The sequence below is a fragment of the Necator americanus genome, chromosome III, assembly GCF_031761385.1.
Source record: "Necator americanus strain Aroian chromosome III, whole genome shotgun sequence".
In the NCBI taxonomy this organism is placed as follows: domain Eukaryota; kingdom Metazoa; phylum Nematoda; class Chromadorea; order Rhabditida; family Ancylostomatidae; genus Necator; species Necator americanus.
This window is the reverse complement of record NC_087373.1, coordinates 9,797,787-9,817,168: the sequence shown is the minus strand read 5'-3', so window position 1 is coordinate 9,817,168 and position 19,382 is coordinate 9,797,787. Positions and strand designations below refer to the sequence as shown.

General features: G+C 38.1%; 2 protein-coding genes across 3 annotated transcripts in view; both read left to right on the top strand.

Annotated features, from left to right (window-relative positions):
• On the top strand, positions 1–201 carry RB195_009118 (uncharacterized protein; the record flags this gene model as incomplete). Its single annotated transcript, XM_064195960.1, has 1 exon — positions 1–201. The coding sequence occupies one exon, from the start codon at positions 1–3 to the stop codon at positions 199–201; it is 201 nt and encodes a 66-aa protein (XP_064047105.1).
• Positions 202–8,100: 7,899 nt separating this feature from the next.
• The window catches only part of RB195_009115 (uncharacterized protein), a gene marked incomplete at both ends in the record, with an annotated part of 30,492 nt that continues 19,210 nt past the window's right edge, over positions 8,101–19,382 (top strand). The window contains 6 exons of one of the 2 annotated variants that reach the window (XM_064195956.1): positions 8,101–8,167; positions 12,464–12,643; positions 15,428–15,556; positions 15,630–15,754; positions 18,422–18,505; positions 18,655–18,773. In XM_064195956.1, coding sequence (XP_064047101.1) covers positions 8,101–8,167; positions 12,464–12,643; positions 15,428–15,556; positions 15,630–15,754; positions 18,422–18,505; positions 18,655–18,773 — 704 coding nt within the window. Of the gene's footprint in view, positions 8,168–12,463; positions 12,644–15,427; positions 15,557–15,629; positions 15,755–18,421; positions 18,506–18,654; positions 18,774–19,382 lie in introns of those variants that run through there. The other variant, XM_064195957.1, reaches the window with a different exon arrangement.

Here is a 19,382-nt window from a genome sequence, read left to right as displayed (position 1 = left end):
ATGGGCCGATCACATTATGAAAAGAATCGACGATGGATTAAAAGAACGCTAGAGTGGATCCCAAGAGATGCTAAACGCCCTCGAGGGCGACCGCCAACGAGATGGGGTGACGCGTTCACTACACGGATGGACCAGCTGAGAGCTCAGCTGGATACGGCTCAAGGACCTCGTCAACGTCACTCGCGAAACTTGAGAACTTGACAATGGCGAGGGAGCGAAACGAGTGGAAGAGATGCTGAGGCACTCACATCCGGTGAAGACGGGTGATCTGAGTATCTAAGTAAGCAGTTGCGTAAGCGGCTGCGCTCGAAGCGGTGCCATGGAGACAGCGGTTGGAAATGAGGTGGCACCATAGCGCCTATGTAACTGTGCGTGCTTCATGTCGTTTTGACCTAACCATATCTTCCGTGAATTTAATCACTGGGATGAACAAGACATTTTAAATCATCGGCACATCTACGCACCCAGGTCAAAACGTTTCGACCTATGGGGGATCTGCACCACCTAACACCACGTATATAGAAGTTCTTACTGTATTACTTTGAGGTCGAGGTGGGACTTCCACTAGTTCCATCCGGGCTGCGAAGTTAAGCGAGGTTTTGGTTGTAATCGTTTACGCAATTGCACCATAAGTGAAGCTGCTCAAACTCGACAGAAAACACCACGTATATAGAAGTTCTTACTGTATTACTTGCTCCGTTTCAGAAATCTTGGAAAAAACCATGGTAATCACCTAGCATTACGTCTGAAAAGCTGAAGAGAAACACAAGAAGGAATTCCGTTTGCAACCGTACAGCACTACTTTTGCATAAATCCTGGATCGTTATTCTACCTAATCTTGCACGTTTTTGTTTTTTGGTTAACACCGAAATTTGAGAACTACTGCCTTTCTCAGATATTACTATTGTAGATTCAACAATGGCTAGAATATGTGAGAAGATCCATGATTTGAGGAGTTATGAACACGTAAGTCTATTGACAACATGCTTCAGTAATATTTAAGACGGAGAAAAGAATGACCATGCTTTTCAATCAATGGGATCTACAGAAGAACAAAAGAACAAAGAACAACAAAGAACAGAAAAAAAATGCTTTAGACAATAAATTTAGTTCTATAAATGAGGGGTCCTTTAGTTTCTTAAGGATCCTGGAATATTCTGCGATAAGCTTAGACTTGGTATATATACTACAAGGTGGCTGCTTAGTAAGCAGGCATCGGTCACAATCGTTCGAAATGTCGTAAATTTCCCAAAATGCTCCTATATATAACATTATTATATTATTCTGTATTATATGCAGCTAGAAATGGAGGAGGCACGGTGCTCAACAGAAAATGTTAGAAAGATTTGATAAAATTTATTTTTTTCATGCGTTATTCCTATTCATTGCTAACGTTTATTTAACTTAAACAGCTGGATACCAATTTTTCTGTCAAACAATTGAATTGGAAATAAAATCTGTGGTATTTCATTGAATCTCTATCTGACTTATAATAGATTTATGTGAATGTGAAAAAAAAAGATGTCTGCCAGCAATATCAGGATCTGCTACAAAATCTTGTTATTTCACAGCAGTCTTTTGCTAATTTCTCATTGCAAATGTAAAAAAAATCTCTGTAACATATAAAAATGAAGTGAAGAAAGTGTAAAGAAGCTGCGCGAGAATTCGTGGATTTGTTGTTTCACCTATAAATAGCACAGAAAGTCGAAAACAACACGTTCTACAGTAGCTGGAAAACTAAAATGAAACTAAACCTTATCTAGTGCAAAATACTGTTATTTGCACGGCTGAACTGGAGAAAAAAAGATATTTCTTGTTTCTTCAATGTTCTTAGTTATTGTTAAAGGAACTTCCTTGTTTTTAGTTACTGTTGAAAGAGGTTGAGGGAAAAATATTCTGTAATGATATAAAATTATAACTACATCGTGTGATGAGAAACAATAACAGCAGATGATTATATACGTTTCTTTCGAATCTAAAAAAAAATAATAGAATCCTATATGGCCTGGTGATTTTTTTCCTGATCTTATGTGAGAACGATTCATAGTTAGCGCCAAGTTTGTTCAACCAATAAACGGCTAGCGTCGATTGATACGTCGCTGTTGCGACGAGGAAATGCATGTCAAACAAAGAAAGAGTGTGCGCTGCGTGCAGACGCGTCGCGGTCAGCCGGTTCAAGATATTTGTTGCCGACTCTAGCTCCCTTATTAGCTATTACAAAAACTTCGTCGTTCTCAAATAACTTCCATAATAATTAACAATAATTAACCTCATAGAAAGTAATTATCAAAATTCGTGCGGAAAAACCCTTTTCTTTTCTATTCTGCGTTGCTATTGCATAACATCGTGCATCGTAGTTTATTATTCAACAATTTCGACTATATTTAACTATATTTCAACTTATTTCAACTATATTTTGACCACTATTCCTAAAACTCCGTTAGTATAGGTCATAGAGTGAAGAGAGATCATTCAAAAGTGAGTGATGTCACTGCCAATTCGTGATTATTGACCGTGCGTTATGACGTGACGCAACGTTCGGTTGATGATCACCAATCGTAGAGGTGCCATCATAACGGGCCCCTCATGCTGTTCAGTTGAAGGTAGTCCCAAGAAATGAACTAGTAACAAACAACCTGTAAACAGTTGCTTCGTTGGGTGATTTCATCTCTAGTCCACTTTAATCGCTTTCATTTTATGGTTCGCTCGTACGCGAAGAATTGCACTGAAGGTGAAGGTATCAGTTTGGTGCGCGTGATGGAGTTGATTTCTGGATTTGGATGTTTCGTGTTTTTACCGTACTACTTTACAGTTAAAATGAATTAAACTTAAACACACTTTGACCATTGAACATTTCTTTCTCTGATGGAGCTGAATACTGAATCCAAAAATCCCAGTAAATAATGAATACATTCTTAATCCCCGGGAACACTATCCAGATTATGCCAGGAAGGAATTCCACCATAATTTCCAAAATCTCCTTGGCATGGAACAGGAAATGGCCATGAATTCAGAATCTGTATTGCGTGAGTGAGTTATGCAGTCGATAGCACATCAACTCATAGCTTCGAGCTAAGCTCATACATTCAGAATAGCCTTCTCGGTGCAAACCTCCTTGCTGCGAGTGGGAATGACACGAAAAAACGCTTCAAGAGGTTTACGAGTGTGACTCATAAGAGTCCGCCGTTCTGCAAACATTTTCAGACACATTGCACACACTTCTATGTATAAAATCAGAGACTTGGAAGGGGTCCCATACGTTTGAATGTTATAAGGCGAAAAATTACTCGATCTTAAGCTTGTGATCGACCTCAAAGAAGTTAATAGAACCACAAAAAAAACTATCTAACTAAAAAAACAAACTAAAAAAGCCTGATATCTCAATTACAAACCCGGCCATGAATATGAATAAGGGACCGGATTGTACAAAATAAAAAAATTCAATGAAAAAGTTCTTTGTTATTAAAGACACTACCGTTGAACATACCCATCTCCTCAAAAATGTGAAAATGTTAGAATGAGCGTTAAAATCCCACCAAAAAACCACCAAAAAATGCAGCTAAAAATTCTAGAAAAAGTCTCCCCATGCCGAATAAAATCGAATCGGTTCCCCATGTTTCAAAATCAAATCGGTATTTAATTTTTCCAAGTCTCCCCATACACAGAATCGAATCGCATCGGTTTCTCATAATCATAACATAATTTCTTATAATCATAGTTGAATAGAACAGAAATCGCTTCAAAGAAACGTCGACCAAAATCAGGAAGGTTCTATAGTCTAAAAATTAGGATAATATAGTAATTTGTCCGGAACTCTCCTGTATTGAAGAAATTACAAGATATATGACTTATTTTCTTTGAAGGGATGCTCGGAAAATGCTGGATTTTACTACCCGTTGTAATCCATTGGGACCGAAGATCAGCACGAACACCATCGGATTGACATCCAGCACGTAAACAACAGCTACAAGTCCACTTCTTTAGTTCCTTTGTGGATCAGAGCTCCACATTTAGAACGGAGGCGAGAAAAATGGGTGTGGTCGCGTGTTTGGGATGGGATGAGCTGATAAGTGCCGGTGACCTTTGTTTCATAAAGAGTTCCCGACAATACTGGAAATAAAAATAAATAATATACAATAGAATAATAATAAGTGATGACAATAAAATAAATAATCTAAATAATAATAAGAATAAATATTTTATTGACTCAAAACGATGTCAGTTCATGTAGAGCTAATCAAAAATCAATTCATCATCCTAATATGCGGAGGTTCATTGAAAGTCGAACTTTCCGAATTTCAGTTTAATTTCATTGAAAACTTATAGGAATACCAAGTGTTCTTTAACCATCATCGGTATATTATTCCACAAAAGTCTCAAAAAAGCCGGATTTCCACGTTTCTCGTCTTTTCTGAGTAAGCGTTGCTAAGTGTTGCTGTTTTTCGGACCATTTATAGTCGGTGCCAGATGTGTTCGACTTGATAAGCGCGGCGCTTCTGCAGCAGCGTGCGTCGTCTTCCTCAGCTTCATATGCACTTCATTTTCTCACTTTTCTCCCCCAATCGATGAGCTCTTGGAAACCTCGCAACGGCAACGTACAACGTCCAAAATTTTATTGGAAAAGAAATGCCTTCGAAATTTTCTGCTTGAGGAAAGGCCACAAAACTTCGCCACCTTAAATTTTGAATGAAAAAAGGAAAATAAAGAAGATAAGCAACAAAATTCGTTATGGAGTAATAATATCAGCGGAATCTTTTCGCACAGCACAGTAAAAAAAATGAAAAAAAGGTTGTACTTCTATTTATTTTGGATAAACGGTCTTTTTCCTGATTCTCTTGTTCCAGAGGGTTTTTTCCGATTTTATTTTGCTTTTTCAAAGTTCACTCAGAAGATTGCGAAATAAAAAAGTTGCGAGGTCTGAATAACGGCATGTCAACATGCATTTCTAACTTTTATCTAGCAGTGGAAAATTTTAAAATTCTCTAAATCAATTTAGAGTAAATACAAAAAAAAAATGAAAGGAGAGGTTTTCAATTGAAACTTAGAAAAGTGGAAAGTTAATGAGGCTTTGTAGAGAAATGTTGACAGGGCAGTGTCGTCGGAAAAGACATCTACGAAAAATGTATGTACATTCAGGTCACATTTGTATTGTGTGAAATTTGTGTTGTCGAACAATTTCATATCTTGTTTAGGAATCGGCGGAGATCGCTATCAGTAGAATTTAATTACGATGAGTTTATGAGTTCGTCCTTATGCCTCATTTGCTAAGAAATTCCAAAGCGCTAAAGAGAAATATGATGTAAATAAAGTGGAATCTCGTCTTTGAATTAATGCCGGATCATAGCAAGATCCACTAGTTTTCCGCGCAAAATCCGCTAAGAATCAAACTTTTTGCTTTCCTTATCTATCCACTTATCCTAGTTCTAATGCCCGAACTTTAATAATTCAGAAGGATAGAGGATAAGGTAAACTAAAAAAAAATGTTGAATACTAAAAAACGGGTGATGTGAAGAGTTTATCACAGATCTGCTGAATTAAATCTTGATCAACAATAATTAAACTTATAAGGATTGTTACTCTAAAATTGTAAACACTCAGTTACTCAAATTTATGGAGATTTAGTTAATGTCAATGATTTCGATAGATACAAAAGAGCATTCGTTATTACCGTAACCTCTCCTTGTTTTTTTCAACTGAAGGATTTCAAAATAGTTCAAGTGTTCTCCGCATGTAGAACTGACCCTTTTAAAAAGAAAACTATAAAATCTTTCACCTAAATTCATAAAAAAGAAAACAGCGTTGTTAGAAAAACGCAATTCTAATTTTACCGAAAATGCCACCACTATTAATTTTCATTGATCAATGAAGGCGAAGCAAACAGCACAGAAAATCTGGTAGAGATAATCAAAAGGTCATCTATGTCAAGCAATTTTTTACAGGATCTAGGTTGAAAGGTAGTATGTATGTAGCAAACAGGTAGGTCTAGGTAGTAAACAAACTTACATCTTTTTCTAATTTTTCACTTTTTTATAGTTTTATTTATTTTAGATAAAACTAAGTATAAATTCATAAATAGAAAATATAATAAATTTAGTAGTGAATAAAATAAATAGATACTTAATATCAAATATATGTAATAAATGGATATAAACTGCTACGATTGCACGGTTAAATAAATGAAATACAAAGAAAATACTAATAAAATGCTAGAATAAAAAACTAAATAATTAAATAAAGTCTACGAATTTGCGTGTGGAGGCAAAGATTCGTGGAAGTATTTCTGTGGGACGGAGGAAGTGTATGTACATAAGAACAGTTCCGTGCCCTCCATTCACTCTAACCGATCTAGACTTTTCAATGTTCCCGCACACGTTTTTCGCACGATTCTTTCAGTCAGTGGTGCCGACAAAACCGCACCACATTAACGCAGCCGAAATACGTACGTAACATTCGTATGCGCGAAACAAATATACTTATTGGATTTTATCGTTCTATTCGATATTATTGTGGTTAAAGGCATCACCCCACAAATCTGGAATGGTACAGATTTCCGGTGGAGTATTCGTATACGGGATAGTAGATTATGGAGAGCCGGGTGACGCTCGAAGCCGTATCTTCTGGGCCGTTTTCTCACGGCAATTAGGAAGAAATGGCGGAATCACCCCCCCCCCCCCCAATCCTTAATCTACGATCCCGTATACGAATACTTCACCTGAAATCCGTAACCCTTCTGATTCGTGGGTGATGCCTTTAAGGATGCTTTTCTTTTTTTGAAGGATTTTTTAATAAAATTTAAAAAAATTAAAAAAAAAAAAAATTTTTGAAAAAAAAAAAAAATGACGGATTTAAGCAAGATTTCTTCGTAAATTTGTAAGATGAGGCAAGACTTTGAGAGATTCTGCGCAGAGCGCTTGCTTTTTCGACAAAATGCAGCAATCACGTCAAGAAAGTGATGTTTTTTTTTTGAAAAAAAAAGGAAAGAAAAGAAGAATAGAGAAGAATGATTAAAAAGTGATCGTATAAGTGAGCACAGCTGAAAAGGAAAAGAAAGTGCGCAACAAAAATCAGCTCTTTTTCTATCTATTGCCCTTTTTCACAAAAAATGTCTAATGAAAAAATGAGAGAAGGAAGAAATATGTTGTAGATTTTAGATAAAACTAAGTATAAATTCATAAACAGAAAATATAATGAATTCAAAAACTAATTAAATACATAGATACTTAAAATCAAATGTAATAATTAAGTACTATTAATATAAATATTTTCCCGTTGAAGCAGAAAACGTCTGGGAAATACCGACTTCACCAGCCGAAGACTACATGCGAGAGAGGAAGAAGTGACGCAGCACAAGGAGACCTCGATTTGCTTCCCGTCACATTTTTATGCCACGCACACGTATATTTAAGGAAATGAGAAAAACAAGCATTTCTTCCTGGTGGTGCGTGCAAGGATGGTCATTAGCTGGTTGCAAAAGTGTCAAAGTAATGCGAACTTCAGGATTGTCTTTATTCCTCGTATGGCTTTCGTTCTGCTACCATCCTGAAAGAAGCATATCACTACATAAATTGGCATTAAGATCCCCTATGCAAAAGACAAGCATTTCTCTTCAGGAGGAAAAGTGTATTCCTAAAAATTACCATTTTGATCACACTCGAGTCTCTCTAGATATCAAGGAGAACAAGTTTGAAACTGTCTTTTATGATCCCTTCTCCCCAACGATACAACTTATTGCGGGGACGGGAACAATTGCAATCTGCAACGCGAATGAACTATTGGAAAGTTTGTTCTGTTTATTTGAGTTATACTAGTTTGATTCCAAATCCTGAATGTTGATGTAATTACCTGAGTTCTATCGCGCAAGAAGTTGCATCGTAGGTGTGACCGGTGCGCCTAGGTTATTTCTTTTTCCTTTTTTTTTCTAAATTATTGGACGAGAATAAGCGTAATAATTTTTATAGTCGTTAACTAAATTCTTAACCTTATTTATTCGTGGAGAAATTCCAACATCGCCAATCCAATATGCTGCTGCATTCATCCGCTTAATGAAATGATTTCCAGCGTAATCCAGTATAGTAGGGTTCATCAGGAACATTCTTGGAGATGGGTGGGGTGGGGAGAGGTTCACTGGAGCTTTCTGAGTTAAACGACTATCCGCCACAACTTGGAAGTACGTGAAAGACAACCAATTCTTAGCAGCAGAAGTCAAAAGTGACATGGAAACGGATAAAAATTGATAAAATGGAGGAAGTTAAAAATACAATGGCTACTAGGTTAAATTAAAACTCTTGCACGAGATAATTTTCCATCTTACAGTTTTTCAAGGAACGGCTACCGTATCTTGTGGAAACGAGAAAGAAAATGGAGCCTTCTCGATCCAAAAATAACTGAATCAAAAGGTGATGGACAAAGGCAAAGTCGAAAAGATCAAAAGAAGATCGAAAAATCAGAAAAATCAAAGAATTTAGCGGTACTCGGGTTCCGAACAGTTTCCCATCCTCCGTATTCATCCGGTCTCGATAAATATGGCTACTATCTTCTAAACAACCTTGAACACTTTCTGCGAGAGAAACGCTTTTATCAACTACAAAGATCCTAGCCTTTTCTGCAAAAACACATTGAAAATTGCAAAACACATGAGAATGTGTTATCGATAGTGATGGTGATTGTATTATAGAGAAGTAATGATTGTGAATAAAACTATGAATGAAATAGAAGGAAAATATTTTTGTCGAAGTCGAAGATTTCCTACTTGACCTAATAACAAGTACTAGTATTCTTTTGTAATTGCTGGTGAATCCTGATGAGCGAACGAGGCCAGATGGGTCGGAACAGGGAAAGAATAGCCGCGCAATTTGGACAAGCAAAAAAAAAAAGACACAGAAGGAGAGCCGGGGAGAAAAAAGTGGGAGAGGAGCAGAGAAAGACAGAAGTCAACTAGATGTTCTTACTGCGTTCCAATTTCTTCCTCACTACTTATTTGAACCACGAAATGATAAAGGTAATCTAGCAAGTTAGAAACATAGTTAAAGTTTTGAATTCTTTAAATCTATTTTTTTGAAAATAAAAATTAAGGTAGTATTGATGTACCGAAATATGTTGATTTTCTTCGAACCTACCTCGAATGCTTTAATGTGTCCGATTTTTCCAAGACCAGAAGGTAAAAGCTCTAATTTATTATTATTATTATTATTATTATTATTATTATTATTATTATTATTGATTATTGATTATTGATTATCTGATTGTTTTAGTGGAATCTATTGAAGAGAAGGCAAAGCTTCTATTTTGTATTTTTGCAAAAGTCAAATTAGAAGCACCAACTCAGTCAGTAGTGACAAGTTTCTGGATTTCAGCCTGGTTTCTTTTCCACAAAGATAAATCTGGATGTATACGGTCGTATTCCCGTGCGGTTCATGTTTCATTCCTTAATTTACACACTTTTTGATGTGATGACTACCAGAAAAAGAAAAGATGCATTTGTAAGAAGATCTTCGTCGAATGCAACAAAAACCATTTGGTTCGTTCCCAACGTATTTTACGACCACGGCCACATGTGCAGTGTGCGGCGTAGTAGTTTCCTGCAGGTGGCCGATGTCCTCGAATCAAATGTCGCTTCCGTCGTTCCCCCGTTATTGCAGAAGTTGACTTGAAATTTCCTTGTGTTAGAGGTTTCGTAGCTGTACAGAAATCTACTCAGACTGATAAGTGTTCTATCCATGAAAGAAACATCGTTATGGAACGAGTTCAACAGACAAATCCAAGATGCTGAAAAAAAAGAAAAAAGATATGTATGAGGTCATAAAAGAATTAACTCTGTGCTAGCGGGAGGCGATAATTTCGTTGAAATGAGAAAGTGTCATACTGAGTTAAGGCATTGTTTTACGGAAGTTTTCTACGGAGGTTGTTTTTTGAACCCCTTATTTTTAAGTGGACGTGATCAGCAGAAAGAATAGATCATCTATGGTCCCAAGCATAGAGTAAAATGGATATAAGGTGTCTGATATTAATGAATTCGCTTGGGGCGCGCCAACGCGTTCACGTCAGCTCAGAACCGTTTGAGGTTCACGATCTCGTGTCTGCGATTACTTACGAGGGCTAGCCGTTGTATCAAGTCACTATTTTTTCCTCCCTAACATATCTGGTACAAATTTATCGACCCCGGAGGGGAGAAAGTTTGGTTGGAAGTAAGGCGGTTTCGAATCATTGATGGATCTAACCAAGCACAGCAGACACAGCGGAACCTCTTACCGACTGCGCCACATTCTCTCCCTCTTCAGTGTTACGTTAGTAGTGCGAAATGCGAAACTTCTAGAAGTTTTTAAATGCCAATCTTAAAAATTACCTTACCTACGTCGTAGTTACAGCCCAAATGCTTAGAAATCCACTGAAAGTTGTACAAGGACTGCATTGGTTTCTTATCGGAAATATAACATTGAATTTACACCCTTGTAACTGTACTTGAACCATACAAGGAAAAACCAGAATAAAAAACGGACTCTTCACTCGTAAACAGCACTTGCGAAAATCTCAGGAGAAGCAGATTTGAGGAATTCTTGAAATGCACCATATGGACTTACGACTATACGAAGCCCACTGTGCTATACTACCTTTCATATCCTAATACAAGATTGCCTACAATACAACAAAGTTAAATATGCAGATAAAATAATTAAATATTAATGCAGATTAATTAAAGGCATCAGCCCACGAATCTGAGGTGGTGCAGATTTCTGGTGGAGTATTCGTATACAGGATGGGAGACTATGGAGAGTTGTGCGGCGCCGCACAATGCTGGCGCGCTCCAGTCGAACTCCTTGTAGAAAATGGTGCGCTAGAACGCCTAAAGCCGTGTCTTCCGAGCTGTTTTTTTACGGCAATTAGGAAGAAATAGACGGAATCACCCCTTTCTCCATAATCCACTACCCCGTAAACGAATACTCCACCTGAAATCCGTACCACCTCAGATTCGTTGAGTGATGCCTTTAATAAAGGTTACCAGTCATAGAGGGACGACAAGCTTGACTGGCACTACGGCGGTTTCGAACAGTCGACCGCGCACTCCCAGCGAAACCACTTGCCAATTGCGCTACACCCAATGCAACCTTCAGGTTACGGTGTGATTTCCAAATCTGAGCTAAAACACCAATATAACAACATTTAAAGCCAAAAAAGAGTCAACCATCATCGTTACGACCGACGTAACTGCCAGATAGCGCAGTTCTGGTGAAATTACTGTTACACTGTCTTGTACTCCCATACCATAGATCCTTAGTTAGTGAATTCGAGCACCGTCATAAGGTACATGTCACGGTCGTAGGTTGTTGTTTTCAAAAATTTCATGTGCAGCGCAAAATTTCGCACAGATACTGAAAAAAATTCGGTCGAAAGTTCGCGAATTCATCAGTTTACTTGACGAAAGAACACTTTACACCAATTATAAGATGAGAGCATGTAAAATTTGGTTTCATCGCTAGAACACAATATGTTAAAATATTCTGTCTGGTTAGGCCGAATCCATGCGCTTCTCGCATTTTTAGCTGAAAGAAAAACTGTCTCTCGCAATCTCCAGGTCCTCTCGACTGAAAATCCGGGCATTGTGAATCGGATTTATGTTTTGTTGTGGTGCAAACGAGATTTTGGTGAAATGTTATGGGTGGGCTGACGTTTCGAGAACTTCGCCTTTATCAACGTCCTGAAAAAGTTACGAGGTCTTTGATGCTGTGAATATCCCACCGAACTTCTATAATCTCGCCAAGCCTCGATATATATATATATATATATATATATATATATATATATATATATATATATATGTATCGATCCTTATAGGTACATTACGCAAGAACTCCATATAGAAATAAAGCAAACTAATCAGTTTCACCGCGACTAGGGGGCTCAACGCGAATTAGATCTACGCACTGTGCAGTATCCTTAAGTACTAGCTTCTGGATAATGCTAAAGAACCGGATGCAGTACAATCATATAACTCACAGATTGTTACGAACAGAATTAAGTCAGTATTAGTCAGTAGTGAATGATAAAAGTCAGTCAGTAAGTCAGTAGTAAATGATAAAAATTCATTTTTGTCATCTCTCAATAACTTTCTCCTGAAATAGTCCTTAAACTTTCAATTTTGCACACTCTTCAATGTTTGCACGAGCTGCGAGCTTTCCAGAGGTCGACGATTATCGTCTGTTGCCGTGGTGTTATCCGGTGAGCGCCATAGTCCCATTGTCCTGATTAAAATGCGAAGTTCTTTCGACGTTTATGGCATATGGTAGTGCAGCTGAATCAACATTCGAATAGCGAACAAAATCGCTGGGAAAAAAAATCCTAGTGAAATCTGTCACACAGCACAGCACTTATGCAGCTGCTTCCACTACGAATATTCAGCTTTCTAACAGGTTTTGCTAAAAACTCGGTGGAATTATTGATCGGGTCTTCTAACGTGTGTTTTTTTAAGTTACGGTAGGACTTGCCGTAGGACAATGTCCTCTAGGTTTATACCCATTCCCAACGATATATCAGCCTTCAACGTGCTCTCCACAAGATGTGTGCGCATGCCAAATCCAACGACCTGGTGCTGCATGTCAGTACTCCCAACAACATCAGAAGTACATCTGCTGTGCTGGACAGGCACAAGGTGGGCCCTTAACAGAATTTGCGCTAATCTAGTACATTTATCAGTTTTCACAACTTATTCTACTCTTTAGCAGTAATGTGTTAAGCAAAGAATTCCTCTTTTTTTCACCTGTTTTCATTTCCGAAGCCATTGGGGACAATTTTTTTCCTACGAATATATGCACGTGTGTCTCAATTTTAGACTAAATCCAAATCGTTCTGTATTTTCACCATAGAACTAATTGAATTTATAATAAAGTAACAACTATAAATACTTGAAATTATATCAAAATTGAATAATTTAGAAATTAAATTTGAAAACGAAAAATAATAAGAATAAAATTCAAAAAGTAAAAAACATGATGTGAAATTTATACATGTTAAATTACATGACATAACATAAAACTAGCTAACGATGCACCCTAAAATCCTTGGGGATACCTAATAATTTAAATTCGGCTAAAAAATAATGCTAACCTCGAATCTTTGAAAAATAACAACAACAACAACATCAGAAAACAGTTCTAAAAGTGCGACCATGCGATGAATTTGAGCTATGTGGACGAGTTTATACGGATCCTGTCTGCCGACTGCACATGTCATGTCCGACTACACTTATGTACACGGGAACATTTCAAGCAGCTGGTGCATGGTGAAATCTCGCGACTGGTTAATTTATCAACTATTTCTCAGCGAATTTTTAATGTTATTCGCAATCAGGGAGTTCTCTGCAAGACCAGTTTTTTTTTGGTTCGAGAATTAATTAGAAGTTTAAACTTCTATATAAATTCTATATAAACTCAAATGTTTGTAAAAAGTTGTCTTGTTGCTTAAACTGACTCTCGTAAGATTTTTGAATTTCTGACTTGTAGAGAAGGGTGTTTAGTGTGATATCCTGAGAACTGCGTCCTGAATTCTATCTAACAGTGAGGGAGGTATCCTCGATCATTGACAATAAGCATATCGACGCTTGTAAAAAGTTGTTTCGTTGAGTAAATTGAGGCTTGTATGATCACTGGATTGTTGATTTTAGGGGGGATTTTCACTGAGGTTTATGAGAACCACATCCGGAATCTTATTCACCTATGGAGAAAATCCCCTAGAACACTAGCTTTAGACATTTCTTTACAAAACCTCTACAACGACTTCTCCAATAATCTCTAATTTTTCATCCAACTCGTATTTTTTCTGCTGCGGGAATTAGATGGTTAGAAAAAGATAGGTCCCGTTAAACAATACTAACGGATCACCATGACAAAAGGATTTTTTTCAATCTCTTAAAATTCAATATCTTAGCCTCACGGATTCGTAATGAAACTTCCTTTCATGACTTTTTGCTATTATTTTTGTAATAATTAAAAGTTTGAGTTCGACAAACTCATTCACTAACACAATCGGTAGATGAGACTATAACTTTTATTTTCAATCTCAATGTTTTCGCTGGCTACACATGTAGTTTATACGTGTTTGATTATTTGCATACCGTTTGCTTGCTATACGTATCGTTCGCAAACAAACGACAATGGAAACACGAATCGCAAACGTCGTTTTTGGCTTAGGAACACCTCGCCGACTCGTCGACTGTACATCCCTTGGATATTGAAGGCATCACTCCACTAATCTGAGGTGGTACGGATTTCAAGTGGAGTATTCTTATAAGGGATGGTAGATTATGGAAAGGAGGGTGATTTCGTCCATTTCTTCCTAATTGCCGTAAAAACGACCCCGACGACGCGGCCCGTGCACAAGGCTGGCGCGTTCCAGTCGAACTCCCTGTAGAAAATAATGCGCAGGCACGCCCGAAGCCGTATCTTCCAGGCCGTTTTTTTTACGGCATTTAGGAAGAAATGTACGGGATCACCTCCACTCTTTAATCCACGTCCCCGTATACGAATACTCCACCTGAAATCCGTACCACCTGAGATTCGTGGGGTGATGACTTTAACGCCAGACACTTTATCCTTTTTATCCTTTAACCTAAACCTAATCAACACTAAGGAATAAGGAAAGAAGTTGAGGTTTCTATTTATAGTAGTCTTCTCCTATTCCTGTACTTTCCACCAATCTTCTGCTTACTTTTCGTCTAAATTCATTCATTCTTCTCGAACATTCCATATAAGCTTCCCAGATATCTGGCCAGAGTGCAAGTTTCATCGCAGAAAACCATGCTGTACCTTACAAGCGTTACGAGAAGCGCTTTAATTGGTAGCAGTGGGAAAAAGAAGAGAAGGGAGAAGAAATATGGTCAACTGGAGAAAAAATTAAAGATGTGTGGTGAATTTGCGCAATATGGATGACGTCCATTGTTCCAGCTGCGGTATCCACTATCATTTATTTAATTTCTTGACCTCAAAATCGGTGCTACAGTACTTCGTTGCGGGACTGTCCGTCGGAAAAAAAATTGTCAGCGTTAAAATAGGTGGATTCATAGTCGTTTCCATGGCGTAATGCATTTTTCCCTAGACAAATTCTAATTGGATAGAAATACATCCAATTTAGCTATCCGCTGGAGTACCTGATTATCATAATATGAAAATTATATTTTAGATATAATTACTACATTACTACTAATTACTTCTAGATATAATTACTTACTATTACATATGATTTTTATGCTTTAGATTTCGATTGCATTAGGTTTTGAATGAAATTAGATTACTACTACTACTACATTACTTTTGTATTTGTATTCTATTTATATTGTATTGTATTTGTGTTTATACTATTCATATTCTTATTAAATTATTTGTATGATTTATGTTAGGTCCTAATTTTGAATGAAATTATGCTACAATAAACATTTTAGAATGTGGTGCGTCTACCTCTCCACTCATCTCGTACACTGGTCAGAACGTGCAGTGTCGTGAAAACGGCAATGAGTGTCTTGAAGGATATTCCTGTACGAATGGTATCTGTTGTGCCAGTAAAATAAATCGTGAGTTTTCTCATGTTTATCTCGGTAGTCCACAGTTTAGTTCTCATCGCTAATCAAATCCCCCCTCGTTTAGCTGCTTGTGTCGCCGGTCAGTGCATGAACGGTCAAGTTTTCGTGAATGGACAATGTTTGAATCGTGCTGCCATCGGGTCACCATGTCAACGAACTGAACAGTGCCTTGGTGGTTCGACATGTGTGGTAAGTGTGTGCGTGGCGGAGTTTGCAAAGGTTCCAAGAAAAATTACCAACTGAACCTCCTCAAACTTTTTTAAATTCAAAGTGAAGGAAAATTCGAGAAAGTTCAGGTGAAATTAAGAAAAAAAAGAGAGGAAGAGGAAAAGCTTGTGAAACTTCTAATCGTTTACTCAATATTTGCGACTTGTTCTTTAGCCTCCTCTGTGCAGAGGTGGTTTGATCCAAGAGTGCAAACGAAACGAATTTTTCCGGAATTTCTGGATTCGAAGTTTTCTGGATTCATCAAAACTTTGTAGACCACCCAATACAGTTGTTCCTAACTAATTTTGAAATTGCTTAAGAAGGTGCCTTGAAGGCAGCACCACGAGTCTGGCGTGATAAAAAAAAATCTACTGGAAAAGCTAGAGAAGAGGATGTAGATTACAGGATCCATGATGGTTCCGTTTACTTTTTCCCACGGCGTGGAAGACGCCGTTTTTAACGACAATTTCAGTTGCAATGCGCCAGCTTTGTGCACGTGCCGCACGTTCACGTGCGAGCGGTTGAAAATGAGTAATGTCTTTTCACCAGCCTATTCAAGTGAAACCAATGAATGGACTATTGAGGGGACCGGAACGTGTACGCGTAGAGGAGCGTTCTAACGTACTTGGTAGGAAATAAAGCGGTTCCCACGCCATTCTTAATGACTTTTGAGAAAGAGATGAGCGGAACCAACCCGGATCCGCAATCTACAACACCATCACTAGTTGTTCCACATCACGGATCACCTCATCACCCCAGATTCGTGATATGCTCCCTTGAAGGCGCCGGTAAATTGATGGTGTTGGGATTTCTTGGCAAATCGATAGATTTAGGGGTAAAGTGTTCATTAGGGTGATCACGTCTCGCATACGTGACACGTTGTTCGGAGCCTCGTAGGGAGATTCGGCGCGACAAGTGCGCTCCACACCGTGCTTCTGGATCTTAAGCGGGAGTTTACCGTGATCGCATTCAAACTCATGAGCTCCATCCTTAACTACATGTGTTGGTGGAGAGATGCGAACACTCAATTTTTGTAGAATGCTGTCCGTAATCTTAAGAATCTCAACTAAAAAAAACAGAAAAATATAGAAGAGAGAGAACGGCAAAAAAAAAAAGAAAATGGGAAGAGGCTGAATTAAGCATCGGATAAAACGAGTTCCTGGACGATCACATGGTGCTGGAGATAAATGAAACCTTGAACTTTGCACTGCAGTATATGTAGTTTGATGCTGACTGCCTGTGCTCTCGAGCTATTCCACTCGAGCTGCTCTCGAGTGGAACTTGTCCCCGGCACTCTGTCTATAACTGAGGCTTACACAATTAATAAGAAGGAAGTAATCATCCATTCACAGTTCAATTTTACATTCAAAATTTAATCGAACCCAAGATTATCCGGCCAACAAAAGTACGGAGATGTGTGAAGGTTTCCTTACTCAGTTCCGTAGTCGTCGTCGATGCAATACGCACTCGGTTGGAGCAGGGAAGAGGGGTGAGAGTGTGTGTGTGTCAAGTAAATATCAAGCAAGTTTAATTACCCAAGTTTGATGAAAAGATCCAAAGATTTCAATGGTCATCATCGCTGTAACCATGGATTTCTGGAGCTTCCATCTATGCGACACATGAGCTGGTGCGGTTAATGCTGTACGCCACGATGATATTAACCAGTGCGACTTTCCGCATTAGGAGACAAAAAAGCAGGGATTATCAAGCAAGAATTCAAACTGGGGGTCATGCTGCCGTATCCGTCTCGATTTCGCCAGCATGAAGATATTCGACACCGACAACTTTCGTGAATTACTTCTCCGCCGAATTTTGCACACTTGCAGCATGCCTGAGGGCGAAAAATACTGGAGTTTGCCACCATACCATGTCTTCTGTGAAATTTCTCTTGTACACCGGGCAATACTCTCATAATTATTCTAATAATATTCACTGAAACGGGAAAATTTCATCTTTTCAGAGGATGTTTTCAAAAACTTTCGTTTCTAGTACGAAAAAAATGTTTGTTCATATCTTACTAAGTGCAGTTGCAATTCTCAAAGTAAAAATTACATCTCCTGAGTTCCAATAAAATTTTATTCGATTGAATTTGAACCAAAGTTTATATAGTCAAGTTTATTGATACATTCCACAGAAAGAGAATCGCTCTTTCACTTTGTTTTATCCTTTTTTTAAATTGTATTTTCTCAGAGCCACGGGAAAATTTCATCTCTCTGAATGTTTCCTCTCTGAAAGCTTCGTTCTCCCATTCGTCTAAATCTAACACTTTTTTAGGAACATCTTACCGAGATGGTTTGCTTATATCAACAGTAAAAGTTCCATAACATCCCGATTTTCGTTATCTTCTAATTTTTATCTGTATGCGGCGGAATTTTCCAGCAATGACCATGTTAACACCCTTTATGAACTATAACTGCCTTTCATTGGCTTTTATCGTTTAACGAGCGTTGTACGAGTAATGAATCGTATTTTTAGAACTGAATTGAATTTTTATCAAGAAAAAACAAAGAAAAATAAAGTGATAATAAAAGAAACTAGGAAGGAAAATTAAGAACGTAGGGAACTTCCTGGAATACTTTGTAGCTTCATCACATCCGTGTCAGTAGCTGATTTTTCGATTAACTCAACCCCCAGCAGCTTTTTTTTTAGAACAATCGATGCCAATGCCAGAAGGGTTCTTCTAATGTCAATGGAGAATGCGTTCAATTTGGAAGCGAATGCGATCTGGGAATGGTTTGTAGGGAAAATGTTACCGTTTCCAGTACTTTCTTTTTCTGTTATTCTCTTTATTCTTGAAGAAGTTTTGGAAATTTTTTCCTTTTGAAAGTTTTTGTTGCGTTTTAGATTTTTCTTCTTAGAAATGAGAAAAAACAAATATTTAGGTGATGGTAAATGGTGAATGTGAATCGCTATCCTCTCCAGGAATGAGCTGTATAGCTCAAGAGCAATGTATTGATCATTCGCAGTGCGCAAACAGCAGATGTCAATGTATTCAAGGATAGTAAGTGTTCTCTTCCTTAACATCAAAGCGAAAATAGGATTATTTCAATCGCGGGTTTTTTTTTCTACTGGGCAGCGTTTCGGGATCTGATTTTTAAGAACGACAGCGAAAACGTAAAACATCTGCTAGTAAGTGTTAGAGTCGAGTTCGGAAATTAAAAGTACGGTGCAGTTGAACCTGGAACTATTCCTCGCTGTAGTCCGCTGTGGTAACACCTCAATTCCAATTGCTCGCTTATGCGCGCCGCTTCGAGCGCAGCCGCGTACGCAAATGCACCATGTTTCATGATGTTTTGAGCCGACTATAGGAGTGGTGATATGAGGACGCAAGCTCTTCCAATATTCTACATATTATGCGATTTTTTTTTTTTTGGGGGGGGGGGAGGAGGGAGGGTGTAGCGCAGTGAGAGGTGGCCACACGGTCGATGGTTCGAGTCCGTCCTAGTGCCAAACAAACCCTTCATTCACCGATAAATTGGAGCCAGAGTTGTTTTCGAGGATAAAAGCACTGCCTCGACACTTCGGATGGCCCGTCCAAGTCATTGGAAAGGCCAACACGCGTTCCAAAACCTCAACGATTACGAATTGCAGTAAAACGCGTTGGTGCATC